Source organism: Branchiostoma floridae, chromosome 3 (genome assembly GCF_000003815.2).
Source record: "Branchiostoma floridae strain S238N-H82 chromosome 3, Bfl_VNyyK, whole genome shotgun sequence".
Classification (NCBI taxonomy): domain Eukaryota; kingdom Metazoa; phylum Chordata; class Leptocardii; order Amphioxiformes; family Branchiostomatidae; genus Branchiostoma; species Branchiostoma floridae.
In genome coordinates this window covers 26,836,502-26,851,238 of record NC_049981.1, presented here as the reverse complement: position 1 = coordinate 26,851,238, position 14,737 = coordinate 26,836,502, and the positions used below count along the sequence as shown (strand labels likewise).

The following is a 14,737-nucleotide window of genomic DNA, read 5'->3' as shown; positions in this document are numbered from 1 at the left end:
AATGATGACAGTTAATGATGTTGGCCTGGTTCCTTTAGACAGCACGATAACTGGATGTTGATCGCTCTGCATAAAATTGTTGATGTAGTAGAAAAGTTACTTGTATTACTTCAATGTCCTTGATGCATTGGCAGGTCAAGCAAGATTCAGTTACTGATGAGCCTTAATCACATTTATTTGTCTAAGTTACAGATTTTCAGCCATTCTATAGTACGTTATAGATGTAGAGAACTCTCTGCATACACATTATTCTGCTAGATTTACCCAGTTTATGACCACTTCTACATTAATGATTGAACTATATATATTAAAAAGCTACAGTTTTTTGGGGGGCCAAAAATTTACCCCTGATCCTAAGTAGAATTTTAACATCCAATCTGTTTCCAAGGAGGCTGGCAAAATGGTGGGCTCCTTGTATCACACCACAAGATACCTGACTCCTTCTGCCATCTTGTATCTTTACAAGAGTCAGATCAGGCCCAAACTGGAATACCACTGTCACATCTGGGCTGTAGCTCCCCTGAACTCCCTGACCTTACGCTTGCAGAATCTTGTTGGAAGTGACTTGTTCGCCACTTTACAGCCACTGTCTCAAAGGCATAATGTAGCAAGTGTAGCGTTATTCTATTGCTACTTCCATGGTAAATGTTCAGCAGAACTTCACAGTTGAGACATATGCAGAAAATATCATCCTCCCCAATGCCTATAGCATCATCATTTTTCACTTGTAAGAAACAGTATATAAATGCTGCCCTGTTTTTTTTGTTTTTACCATCAGGTGGTGCTGGTGTTCCTGCTGAGCTTGGGGGCACTGGTGGTGTATCTACTCAACTCATCGGAGTAAGTCCATTTCCAGGTCTTCTGTCTTGAGTATCAACTATCATATCATTTACATCAGCCCTAAACCATGTACACTGATTCAACCTGATGAAAAGTGGCAATCATCCTTTGGAGAATGATTTTTGATAAATGAATGTTGTTGAATGAATCAGAAGTCACATTTGTAGTATGATGAAAATGAATAGGCGATTTTTATGTGGAATTCTTGTAATAAATTGTTGTCCAAAGGCAATGCTCAAAAACATACTGAGGGAGGTTTGAAAATTGATTTCCTTCAGATTGAATGTTTGCATTTTAATATTTTAACAATCTTTTCCCTAGTACATTACTTTTATAGGATACATATTACATTCAACAGTTTTGTTTTCAGGGCTCGAAATACACTTTTCAGTCAACTTGCACCAGTGCAAGTTAAGCCAAAGGTAACTTGCACCAAAAGAAACTTACTTGCACAACCCAAAATAGTGAACTGTTAACCCTTTATTCTTCTTCAGTCTGAAAATTTGCAAATATATGGGGATACATAAAGACCACATGTTTGGATATTTGTTTTCCAAAGCGTATTTTATTTTGGATTTCAAATTGTACAACAAAGGTGAATTTAGGCTTAATTTAAGACAATTCAATGTCTACAACTTGATAAGATCAATAGATTTCTTCTGGACTCTTCGAGTGACTTCCATCACTATTCTTAACCATCGCTAGAACAACTCAATACAAACACATATAACTGGAAAATCCAGTACTGTTGATCATATCAAAGTCACTAAATTGTATGCAAAATATATTTACTCATATGCAAATCAAGGTAAGACAACACCATAGGAATTATTAGCATTATAGAGATGGAATTGTCTTCAAATTTTGTTTACCTGGATGTCTAACCAAGTTTAGAAATAACAAATTTAGGCTATTTTTTTATTCAGTGTTGTTTTCTTTTACCTTTCAATGGCAGACAATATTCTTGGTGTGTGTAAGCTTTTTCTAAAGTCAGGTATTAGTGGATAAAAGTAACTTGCACTGGTGCAAGTTTGGTCCAAACTTACTTGCACCACACCAATTTTACATGCACAAACTTGCATATGCATGTGGTATTTCGAGCCCTGGTTTTCATGTTTGTGATAAAGGCCTTCAAATGTATTTTCAAAAAGAGAGAGGACAGTAAACTGTGCTCTTTCTTAATTCCCTAAGATGTTCATTTGAGTATTTATGCATTTTGATGTGTAATATATTCTCAATATTAGAAGAGGGAAGGAGACAAACAGTTGATTAGCATGTAAATGTATATCAATGCCTCTGCTAAAAGTCACAGTAACTGACAGTGGCTCCCCCTATTTTTTAAAAGTTCCTTTGATTCAGTATCCCAAGTGGGTTGGTAATTGTATTTCCTTTTATTTTGTTGCCATAATAAAGGAAAGCAGATTTTATCAAGGGTATCATTACATAATGAACTGTGTTGGCATTAAGACTGGTTATTATGTCAACTCTTTCCCCAAAGATTTTGACAGGGGTTATGAATTGTAAAATATACAATTATGTTTATGTGTCAGAAGACAGCTAGCTGGAGAAACAAATTTCTAAACAGTTATGCATCTTCATTTCAAAAGTATTTATCCAAGATATCAAAGTTGCTTACATGTACACCATCTTTAGCCATAAATTTTCGCTATGATTCTTTGCCATATGGCTTATTTCCTGGAACATTTTGATTTATTGATTTCTAGTGAATACTCGTTTGTGTCATGTTGGATGTAAAATGAGCATTTACAAAAAAAATGCCAACCATGCCTTGCTCTGTCAAGTAGTGGTCACCGGAAGTTACAAACAAGCATAGTCATGAGTTCAGCACCACGGACAGAGCTGCTCTCTTTCCTTACTTTCACCTAGGCACTTGAAAACTATATTCAAGGCTCAAAAACCTAAATCATCCAATCTTCCCATTTTTTTTCTCTTTATCACTATCACTACCAAGGAAACCCTCAAAATATTTTTGATTTGACCCAGAACTGAAAGTAGTTTAAAACACATACTCCTATCTTATTTTGTGCAAAGAAGGAAACTAACAGCATGCAAATAGATACAGAATGACCTCGTAAAGATTTTAAAGAAAGAAAGAAAAAACATGCGAATGAGCCAAAATTACCTTGTTACAATGTGTTAATCTCAGGAAAAAGGGATTGTACTAATCAAAAGTTACTAACTCATTTTCATTACATATTCCCACAGTTTTCCCATTTATATTATGAAAACCTTTCAATATTTTCAACCAAATCAGATTTGTTTTAAGTTCAACCCGAAAGATTTCATTGACATTTTTATTGCTTTTCAGTTAATTGAAATGTCAAAACAAGGCATTTTCTCCCTGTTCTAATCCCTTATAAAGTATCTTTTAATTAAGTTATGATTTTTGAAAAACTGCCAGTACATGTCTAGTATTTGGCATGGAGATACATTTGAATATATTCAACTTTTTCATTTTGTTTTCTTCAAAATGGAGCATGTTTGACATTAAGATTTTTTTAGACATTTGCATGGATCCAGGATCTTATATTCATTTTATTTACCCAGTACTGTATGCTTTTTCTTGGCAGCATGTTTCATCACAGTGACATCTTCTACATTGCTCTAACTGTACTTTTTTATGTTGTGCACTTTTGAAAATTTCCCCTTCCATCATTCTTCCACTGGCTAACCTGTCCAACCTCCTCTCATGTGTACTATGGCTCCAGGAACACTACGGAAGTGAAAGTGTGTGCGAATGCTCAATCAAATAGCTCTTGCCAGGTGGTGAGATATCTGTACGTAAGTAGTAGAGTTTTGGCAGCACGTGCTCGAGCAGACCAATTTACCCTCTGGGACAGAAGCTATACTAACATTGGATTTTGTGTTGCATGGTATTTTATTGACATCACTCAACCTTCCCATTACCCAAAATTCAGAGCATTTTGTCCATCCTCCCACAAACCTGTTAATCCTTTAAGCTATATAAGAAAAACTAACACAAAACAAGTTTCTACTGTCTGTCATCTTATGCTATATTAATATTATACTTCTCATTTTCGTGTGCCAAACACCAAAGCCTTACCTTCTAAAACATCCATTTTGTATGCCTTTTAAGAGATGTTTATATGTACTTGTTTATGAAAAGTTTTTAGGTCTGAGTTACTGGAGGGTATCATTGGTCTGCTGACCACTGCTGTCTTAACAAACCTGTCCGTTGATACCTATTGGCTCTTTTTGACGTTGGCCATGTGCACCGTATCGTGACTTCCACTGCATGATTGGACATGTTTGAACCAGCTCCCTTCTTGATTTTGCCATCATCCCTATCTATCCAGACGTTTTACATCGTTGTTCTCATTTTCAGTTCTGAGTTCCCAACAAATTAAAGAAAAAAAACAAGCTGTAAATGTAGTGTTGCAGTGTTGTGCAGTTCTTAGCTTGATTTTTTTGTGTCTTCTGATACATAGTTAGTATTTTTTTTTGCAGAGTGTAAGTTAGAGATTTTCATCCTTGACAGAACCTTGACAGGGTGTTAGTCACTTGACTCTCCTTTCCTTATAAACCCCTCTATACCTTACAACTTTCTGAAGAGATCTTCTGAGACTCTATTCTCCTGCTGATCCATTGGATTGATCTTAAAGATTGACAAGATAGAGACGACTCAAGAATTACAGACATCAGGAACTGTTTTGTTGTAATGAGGCCTTTTGGTCCAGACATCAGAAATCACTTATTTAGTTTTAACTTCATATTTACCTGTGAAATGTTAGTACCAGATTGTTGATATATTAACCCATGTAACATTTATATCAGTGTTAAGAAACCTTGATCTAATTTACAATTTTCTAGGTCATGTTGATGTGTATTTTTGTACTATTGTCAAAAAATATGTTTTAAATGTGTATTGTACTTAAATTATCTTTATGTTAACCAACACTATTGCCAAAAGGTAGGTGTTAAATGCTACTGCCATTGGTTTACCTTTAGGTGTAGTAGTATAAAAAGAGTAACTTCAGGGACTTCCTGATAGTTCTGTCCTTAAAATTCCAACTTGTGATATGTCAGCAGTCTTACTTTTTTTTCTGTATAAATGTTAATAATTAAAGCCGAACAATTATTGCACCATCCTGGTCACTATTTTCAACAAATGTTCTTCCTTGTTTTTCAGGCAAATAGAAAAGTGCATAGTGTTCAGCCAGGAGACATTGCTACAAGTTGACTTTGGTTTCAACATCATCTTCCTGCTTTATTTTGGACTACGAGTAAGTGGTGGCATTGTAAACTAGCATGCTGGAATTATGGTGTGTGCATTGATTCCTGATGATGTACATTTATTTTCCTGTACATCATTTTTCCAGGAGTAGGAAAAGTAGGTTTTCATGATATTGTAAATTTGCTGGTAAAACAATTTCAGGGTCATACAAGGGAGATGTATTCACTTAATTACTTACTTTACTAGTTAGATGTATTCAGTGTATCATGAATTTGTGGTTAAGAGGATTTCAAGATTGTCAGACTGAGTATTCTATAACATACAAAATGTACTCAGAAGTGCAGTCTCTTCCAGATACAGACAATAATGCGGATTCTACAATTAAATAGTCATTTTCAGATGACTTTCAGGAGCATATATACAGTACTTTTACAGTAAATTTATACTTATACGCATGGTACATAGAAAACAAATTTCCAACAAAAGTATTACATATCCTTATAGGGAAAGTGTTGAATACATGCATGAAGCACCAATAATGATAAAATTGTATAGTATATGTACAGTACAATAAAAAAAACCCATCACATTGGATGGCAGAAAATTTTTTTTCAATATACTCTTATGCACACTTGCAAAACCTTGTCATCTACTAAAGTGAAGAGGGCAGAGTTGAAAAACCCAGTCTGTTTGGTTCACTTGTTTTTCCATTTTGCAGTTCATAGCAGCCAACGACAAGCTATGGTTCTGGCTGGAGCTGAACTCCCTGGTAGACTTCTTCACCGTCCCACCAGTTTTTGTATCAGTCTACTTGAACAGAAGCTATTTAGGTGAGTATTGCATAACATACTTGTTAGCAGTGACACTAACTTTTTTTTATCCGAATCTTTTACATTTTTTTTTTAATGTTGTCTGCTGAACAGTGCTGTTGAAGTACTTACTTTACTTGGGCCCTTTGTTCCGGTCAGAACATAGGCCACCGATGATGGTCCTCCATTGTACCCTCCTCTGGGCTTTCTTCCTCAGATCCTGCCAGCTGTTGCAGATACTTTTCATCTCTTCCTCCGTATCTCTCCTCCAACTATTCCTGGGCCTCCCCCTCTTCCGCTGTTGAAGTGTTCCCAGTTAATTCTCTCATCATTGAGTCAATATAGCTTTTGTATCCACTTAGTCAACATTTGTTACTTCAGTGGGAAATAAAACTGAATGCAGCAGTCCTGTCTGTTATGTATATTATTAAGTCTTCTTAATATTCATTTCTTTGTTTCTCAGATATTTTATGATGAAGATACCCCCGGTATTGCAAGCGGAAATCATAAAAACAAAGAGCAGAAATTGGAAGAAAAACTTGACTGTACTCCACAATAACAAATTAACCAATAAATAAATCTGATCTGAGCTTTGCTTAAATTATTTTTTTCAGTGGCCTCTATGGCAGAATTACAAAATAGAATTATTCTTGCTTTGACATATGACTTTATTCAACACCTGTTCCAAGTTCCTGACATTTGATTGTGCCCAACACACAGGTCTGCGATTCCTGAGAGCTCTCCGTCTTATCCAGTTTTCAGAGATTCTACAGTTTTTGAATGTTTTGAAGACAAGGTAAAAGTTTTTGGCACATTATATCAGTATTCATATTGAAAGAACTGTTGAAATTTCACATGCTTTTGCCCATTGATTTTATTTTTGTGTATGTGAAGAGACTTTAGGGATACCAGGAGGGACCATAGTGGTAAATTTGGTGTCAAAATGAAAATGGCAAAATGTGCAATATAGAATTGTCTAGGAAAAAATACATAATGGCATTAAAAAAAACTATCCTCCTTTCTGGTCACCTTAGTCAGACCTTTATACAGTCCAGTCATCACATATACTGGTGAACATGTCATGTTACAGCTGTTGAGTATATGAGCAGTAGTGTGATGTTTTACTCAAACAGTACACAATCCTGTATTTGTATCAAGAAAATGATAGTTACATGTCATTTCATACTTCCTTCCCAAAACCATTTACCACAATCATCTTCATGTATAATGCACCTCAGAAAAAAATTAGCATATTGTAATCTCAAATCTGTGAACCCCAGACTACTTTTATCCATTTTTATTCATACACATGTATGTATAGCTCTTTTTCACAGCAAAATGATCTTTTAACATTCAACTACCTGATACAACATTTGTATCAGTTTCTGCAGGAAATACTTAAAACATGCACTCTAGAAGCAGTTTGAAGAAGTAAAAGCACTGTGTAGTTTTGGCAATTCATGACTTGTTGCAGAAATGTTGTTTCATTGCTTTGGTAAACTCCATCCTTCCCCAGGTCCCAGCGTACTAATCCTCTCCTGCCATTGCCTTCCCACACATGTAGCAATTCAATCAAGCTGGTAAACCTGATATCCATATTCTTCAGTGTATGGATGACTGGCGCAGGGTTCATCCACCTGGTAGGTCTCACAGCACACTGCCCCTCCACCGCACACAGCGAAGGGTTAGCAATCACACACAGGCTGAGGCAGGAACACACATGCTCTCCTCAGGCGGTGGCTTGCTCTTGATGGAAACCACACAAACTAGAGCGAAGTGTAGGGGTTCAATTTCCTGACTTTCTGCCTCCATCTCTGGTGGTTCTGTCAAGAGTGGGCATCCATCTGAGGAAAGAATGTAACTTCTTGCCAAGCTGCAACACAGTACACAATGGGTAGTAACCACACTGATCCTGCACACATAATCAGGGCACATTGCTGTTGGGCTACTGAACTCTTTCTCATAATGAAAATGAGTGAAATGCTATACCACAGACGTTTTGTCTGTGTTGCTACTGTCAGTTGGTGGTGTACAGACTAAGAGATGGTACTGCACACAAAAAGTTTGGAAAAAAAAAGTTCGAAATGTGCATTAACAGCATCATGTTCAAAAACAGTTCATTCTTCAAGAACAGTACAATGTTTATTTTTGGAAGTAACACTATCAAATCTTACACAAATCTGCTGCCTACCAACAGCGTGTTGAGTGTCTGCAGGTGTTGGGTGGGGTTTATGATGGAACTGTTTTTAGTTTAGCCCCTCACACCTGCCGCTGTCGTCTCTCCTGCCCGCAGCAACTCCATCAAGCTGGTGACTCTCCTCTCCACTTTCTTTAGCACATGGCTAACAGCCGCTGGGTTTATCCATTTGGTGAGTCCATCTCTCTGCCTTCCGTGCCGAGCGGCTGAGCAGCAAGAATGGATGACCTAAGGATGCACAAATACTCCGCCCTCTTTTAACATCATGTTGTCCTCACCAAGCTAAAAGTACTGATAGTAGCACTTAGGTTGACTGCTAATCCCAACTGCAGTTGATAGCGTTTATCGTAATTGAGTTTGTTATTCAGATTCATTGAAATTACAATAGCTATAGCCGCCCCTATATATTTCAGGTACCAGTAATGTAGAATTATTTGATATAGGTAAAATGTATCCAAGTATCTCTCTGATCTCTGACAGGGAAAATTGTTGTATCTTCTTTATGTAGAAAATTATCATTTTAGCTTGACGCAATTAAAACATACTTTTCCAGTTCCACTACAAATGAAACTTTTAAGTCCCCTTACGTAAATGATTAGTGATCAGTCGAACCAGTTTGGTCTAATGATACTGTCTCATTTTTAGTGGCTTTTCTTTTGTAGTGTTCTTGTACTTCAAATTCTGTTCTGCTATGATAATGATCTCACTGGAGGTTTAATTTGAACCTTCTATTGCAAGAATTCTCCGTTTTATGGCTTTTTGCCTAATGTGCATGCTAGACTGTAGATAAAGTACTGCATGCCTTGCCCAATAAAAACTTTTTCTAACTACTCTAAACAGAGTAACAGATTACACAGAAGTGTAACGTAAGACGATGTAATGTCATTACCTCAGTTTTCTTTCTAAATGCTGTAAGAAAAACACTTTGGCAACATGCCTCTACAAGAGAGAGAAAAGGCAGAATTCCTGAGCCAACTTAAGATTAAGCTGCCTTTATTGACAGAAATATGTTTTCAGTTATGTTTATATACGTGTTGGTTTATACCATCATGTGTGAATTGTACAAGTACTTGGACCATTAATGATATCGACCTTGGTAAAAACCAGGGACCCATGCAGTTGTATTCCAAATCCAATACACTGTAATGATGACATCGGATTCAAACCAATGGGCCATCATTGAAGTTAGCTGAAAAACTACAACTGAAAATGATTAGTCTAAACCTTCCACCCTTTGCCAAAAGTCATTTTTTCTCATTACGTCTTCCTCATCTCCAGTAGAAAGAACTGAGGTGATGTCATATACAGTGTATTTTATGATAAATATAGCATGCCTTTAGAAATTTTGCTAACATTTTCAGCCAAGGCTAACTGTAGGTTAACACAATTTCTAGAAGCCAGTAGATGCCTAATTTGTGCAGTTTCCCCTACTAGTAGCATCCTCAATTCATCCAGTCTTGCTTTCTGTTGGCTTTGTACTGTATGATTTTGTCCCTTGGTTCTCCTTGCTCATGAAGTGCTGTAATTGAAGTCTTTCAGTCATTTATATTTCCTGAGTTTTATCTTTTCATCCTTTCTGTGAGATGTACAAATTCATGTAACTGGAATGTTGAATTTGTTGCCCTGAATGACCCCAAGATTGAAAATACACTTAAACTGTTGCTTTTTGGGTCAGAGAGGTCCAAGCCAATTTGTGTTGATGCGTCCACTGACGTCATGTAACACAATCAAAGCCGCAGATTGCAATATCTTCCCTGTTGCCGATTTCTGATTCATGTACTGCATTTCAGACCTTGCCTGCAAAAGACCAAATCTAAGCTAAGGCTCTTACAATGAAGGGTTTTCCATTTGATTGGTTAAAACTGCTGAATTGCTTTGGTCATGCACCTGAAATATTGAAACTGTGCTGGTAGCACACTCAGCTTAGGCATTGATACTGAAAAGACACATTTTCTATATGATATAATGGGGAAATACCCAACTTGAACCTATCCATGCATTGCTTGCTACAGGAATTATGTTAACAGGATGAAGCTGATGAACATTTCAATTTTTCTCAGAAATGCAACTGACCAGTTCATACAATACATAGGGGTGGTCTGGGATTTGGGCTTTGCAAACCAAAACAGCAGTGAACATATATTAAGCTTTATTTGTGGGTCATTCAGGGATGTCATAGTCAAAAGGTTTAGGCTTGGTGTTCTCCTTTATTCACCTGGAGATGCTAAACCTAAATACAGGGGCTTTAGGTCACATTCATTCAGGAACAATGATATCATGGCAGGATCAATCGAAGGGAGTATCTTCCATTCTGAGATACCTTATTTTGTAATATTGGATCTTGATGTTAACCTACATGTACATGTATATGTCATGCAGCTAATGCTAATTTTGGGTTTGGCTATCAAGATGACACAGCAACATACAAAATGTAAACTGTAGTGCCGTTAATTGTGATAAAAATGCTTGCTGTTAAACAAGAAATTAAGACATTATGATATGCAATGATGTTACTTTAGACCTACACTACAGTTCAGTAGCTGTCATTAAATGTCAGGTGGTCCTTTTACAGAGTATTGGTGAATAACTATCATTTATATTTGCCCATGTCCTTTTTTCAATTGTCTACAGCTATGTAGCATTTCAAAGGCTTTTAACATTCTGATGGTTATTGATTACCAAAAAAACTGGAAATTGCATGTCTTTTCAGGTGCTGACTTCTGTTCATGTAATCATGAAAAAAATTATAAGATTAACATGGATCAGCATTCACTTAAATCATGACATCCAAACACATCAGAACAACACAAAGTACATCTACACTATTACACAAGTACATCTACATGTGTATTGCCTATGGCCTAATATGCATGAAGAATGCACTTCCATACATGTATCCATTTATATGTATTTTCTTACATTTTTTTAGCCAGTTTTAAGATATTATTTGAAGCCATTCAATTTTTTGTACAATTTCATTGTTTCTGTAACAAAGCATGTCCTTTGCATGAAAGAAATCATTTTTCACAAAGTACTTAACTTGAAATACAATCATTATCATTGCCTTGCTTTGTGAAGTTATAACTTTGTCTACATTGGCTACTGTACACCTGCTTGACTTGGACTCATCATGGGTTTGCCACACTTGTTTTTATACTTTTTAGTTTTAAAAAAAATTATGGTGTTCTCCCCTTTTTTACATTTGGTAAATAGTCTTTAAAATATTTATTTTCTGTCTAGCAAGGAAAGCTACTTCCTTTTTTTATTTTGTTTTGTTGGAGCATGCTAAAGGGGAGAACAGACTGTTTTTGTCTCAAAGCATGTGTCTAATGCTGTAATGTGCAATATCAGGTGGAGAACTCAGGGGATCCATGGCTGGACTTCCAAAACAAGCATCCTTTAACATTCATGGAGTGTATGTACCTTCTGATGGTCACCATGTCTACAGTAGGGTACGGAGACATCACCGCTACAACCTCAGTGGGGAGGGCATTTATGGTTCTGTTTATTCTAGGAGGGTTGGTAAGTTTGTGTATGTTTGTCCGTCTACTAACCCTCAGTCTCTGCATGGTGTATTCGTAATGCTCCCAGGTTGAGAACTCGGGGGATCCATGGCTGGATTTCCAGAACAAGCACCCCATGTCGTACTGGGAGTGCCTGTACCTCATGATGGTCACCATGTCAACTGTAGGCTACGGAGACATCTTTGCTACAACATCACTGGGAAGGGCATTTATGGTAGTGTTTATCCTAGGAGGCTTGGTAAGTGGACTGTTGCCCTTAAAACCACCCGCCTCGATCGCCTGTTGCCCAGCCATCTCTGCAAACAACTGTCCTCCATCATCGTTAACTGTCCTTTTGAGTGTTTAAAAAAGATGTTTGATCTGCAGTTGATTTGATGTGATTTGTCATGACTATTCTCTCCATCTCCGTCTTCATAATCATTTAATCATTTGTTGGCAATTATCATGTCAGATTCTTGAATTTTGTAAAAAAAAAATGTTTAATTTTTATTCCTTCCAAAGTGGTCGTCTGAATGTTTCATTTATTACCTTCACCACGAAGGTTATGTTTTACAATGTATTTAGTTTATTTCCGTTGTGAAATATTATGACTGTTATTTTTAGAAATGTTGCACTTCTTCTCTACTTGCTATTAGCTATGAATATAGTTTATTCTTGGATTTGTTGATTTAAGTATTGCTAAAATTTATCATTCTGTCTTTATGCCACATCAATTTCATTTCTTGGTTCACGGATTTTTTCATAAAAAATATGGAGCGATAGGGCGAAAAAAAAATTGTAAAATGGTTGGGGTAAAGATAAGGGCTAATCCAAAACATAAAGAATAAAAAGTTTTCAGCTTGAAAAAAGTACAAAAACACTATTACTGTACAGTAACTGCACCTGTTCGTTGAAAATTACAAAGTAGTGTCAGTTTTTATGTTTGTCCCATTCTTTATGAATGAAAGATATAACTGGAATAATAATACCCACATTTTAAGGAGCTTATAATGTAAAGGCCAATTTGCTACACCAGAAAGTTGGTGAATGCTTTCATTAATGGTGAAAATTTGTTGAGTGGTAATTTTTATTTTTATTTTTTTTTTCAAAAAAATAGGAGCGAGCGAATCCGTGAACCAATCAATTAAATTGGTATGGCCTTATTCATAACTTCTTTACAATCTATCACTTCCACAGACTACGAATGCATGAATCTGTATTTAAGTGCTTTTTTTTATATTGTATATTGAATTGCATTTCTTGTAAGTTTCCAGTGATTTTCTCCTTATATTAAGCAACTGACATATTTCAATCACTCTTTCTCTTTCCTCACTTCACTGCTCTCTCTCTCTCCACATTTTGTATGAGTGAATATTTCTTATGCACTGTTCTTTTTCATGAAGACATAAAAAGATAAATCTACCAATTTTATGTGTACAAAAATTCAGTTTCATGTACAATATAGATAAATCATATCAACAACACCTAAAAAAAAGACTCAATGACTGTAAATTATTAATAGTATATTAAAGCACCATATATACATGTATCAGATAGTTTATATTCAATGTTTTTTGTCCCTTCATCTAATAGTATTCAAACTTTTAGAAATGTTTGTAATATCAGCAGAAAAGTTGTAATGCAAAGGACAAGTCATACAAGATGGTCTAATGGTCTATGTTGTGATATTGATAGTGTCTGTAACCAAACTAATACCTTGTCACATGTACTATGATATATCAAACAGCAGTATAGAAGTCACAAGAAACTTTGATAACATTCTTGTCATTTGCAGCCATGAGAGTTCTATATTGATGAATTTGTATAAAATGCAACATCTTAGCTGTATTATGCCTGTATTAATATTCATGGATATATCGCAACTTAACAGTATTCAGCTGATAACCAATAGTAATTCTAATGTCTGACAATTATATTGAATCTCTCTAGCCAATTAAAAAAAACTGTATAATGTAACACAAATAATTTTTATCATAATGATTTAGACCTTTAGCTGCTGATCAAATGACAGAAATGTGACAAGAAAATGGGGGGGGGGGGGTATCTTGTACACTATGAGGCAACATGAGACCAAATATATCCAATCTTAATATTTATTTTTTAAAAATTGGAGATGTATGTATTGTTTCAGTCAGTTCAAAGTTTTAGAATTGCTCACTTTATTAACTTTAGGTTTATTTCACATAATATAATCCATCACAGTAAATGTAGAGATTCTAATTTTTCTCCATATTAGGTATTGTAGATCTAGATAGATAAAAAGCAAACTTTAGAATCTAATACTATGATTGAACGTAGTAAATATTGCACACATCATGACCTAATTTTGATTTTATGTATCATTCATGCAACATAAGTTTGAAATTTTGAGTCCCGTTACGTGTTACAGCCATTTTCTGGTCACCTTTCATCAACCTGAATTGCATACACATATATGTATATACCCAAATCTATGATGTTAACTTGATAAATGATATTCATATACATGTACCACTTGCACTCATACAATTGCTATACACAATATATCAAACTGTGTCACATGTCTAAATCAACTATTGTATTTTATAAGAAGCATCTTGAATTTGTAGCAATAATAATCTTTCTTAGGGAGGACTGGAGGGGCCAAAAGATATCCTGTGTCTGCTTATACTTAAAACGTCCAGTTCAAACTGAAATTTCATTGATAAAATCATGTTTTTCCCATGTCTGTATGTTTTCTGCCTGCATGAGTTGATGCTTGAGTGTTGTCAAAATTAGATTACAAAAAGTGAACAATGCTCTGTCATTTAGAAGTGTGGCTACTTTCCATGGTGCTTATTTTGTCTTTCTGTGAGCCTTCTCACTCATCTTGCTTTAGAGCTTGTTTTAATTAGCAATTATCTTCGTTACTTCAAGCAAAACCACTGTGTAGTAAAATTGTTAAAGGTCAAAAGCGATCATTTGACCTTACTTTCACTGGTGCAGACTAGCAACACAGTGAGTTTAATGGAAAAACTATGGAAATGCTGCTTCATTGAAACTTTACGAGACCTTTCTTGAGTAGCAGATTGAATGCAGAGTGTCAACCTCGCAAAAACAAGAAGACAAGAAGACAAAAACTGGAAGACTGAATGAAGGGACTGCCATACTCATTCACAACCTGGGCTCATTC

The 14,737-nt window shown here is 35.7% G+C and overlaps 1 protein-coding gene across 1 annotated transcript in view; it reads left to right on the top strand.

Annotated features, from left to right (window-relative positions):
• Positions 1–783: 783 nt before the first annotated feature.
• LOC118411517 (calcium-activated potassium channel subunit alpha-1-like) overlaps positions 784–14,737 on the top strand; it is a 42,757-nt gene continuing 28,803 nt past the window's right edge. The window contains exons 1-6 of the mRNA XM_035813822.1: positions 784–840; positions 5,012–5,105; positions 5,775–5,886; positions 6,586–6,661; positions 7,430–7,505; positions 11,414–11,584. Coding sequence (XP_035669715.1) covers positions 7,479–7,505; positions 11,414–11,584 — 198 coding nt within the window. The 5' untranslated portion in view covers positions 784–840; positions 5,012–5,105; positions 5,775–5,886; positions 6,586–6,661; positions 7,430–7,478. The remainder of the gene's footprint in view (positions 841–5,011; positions 5,106–5,774; positions 5,887–6,585; positions 6,662–7,429; positions 7,506–11,413; positions 11,585–14,737) is intronic.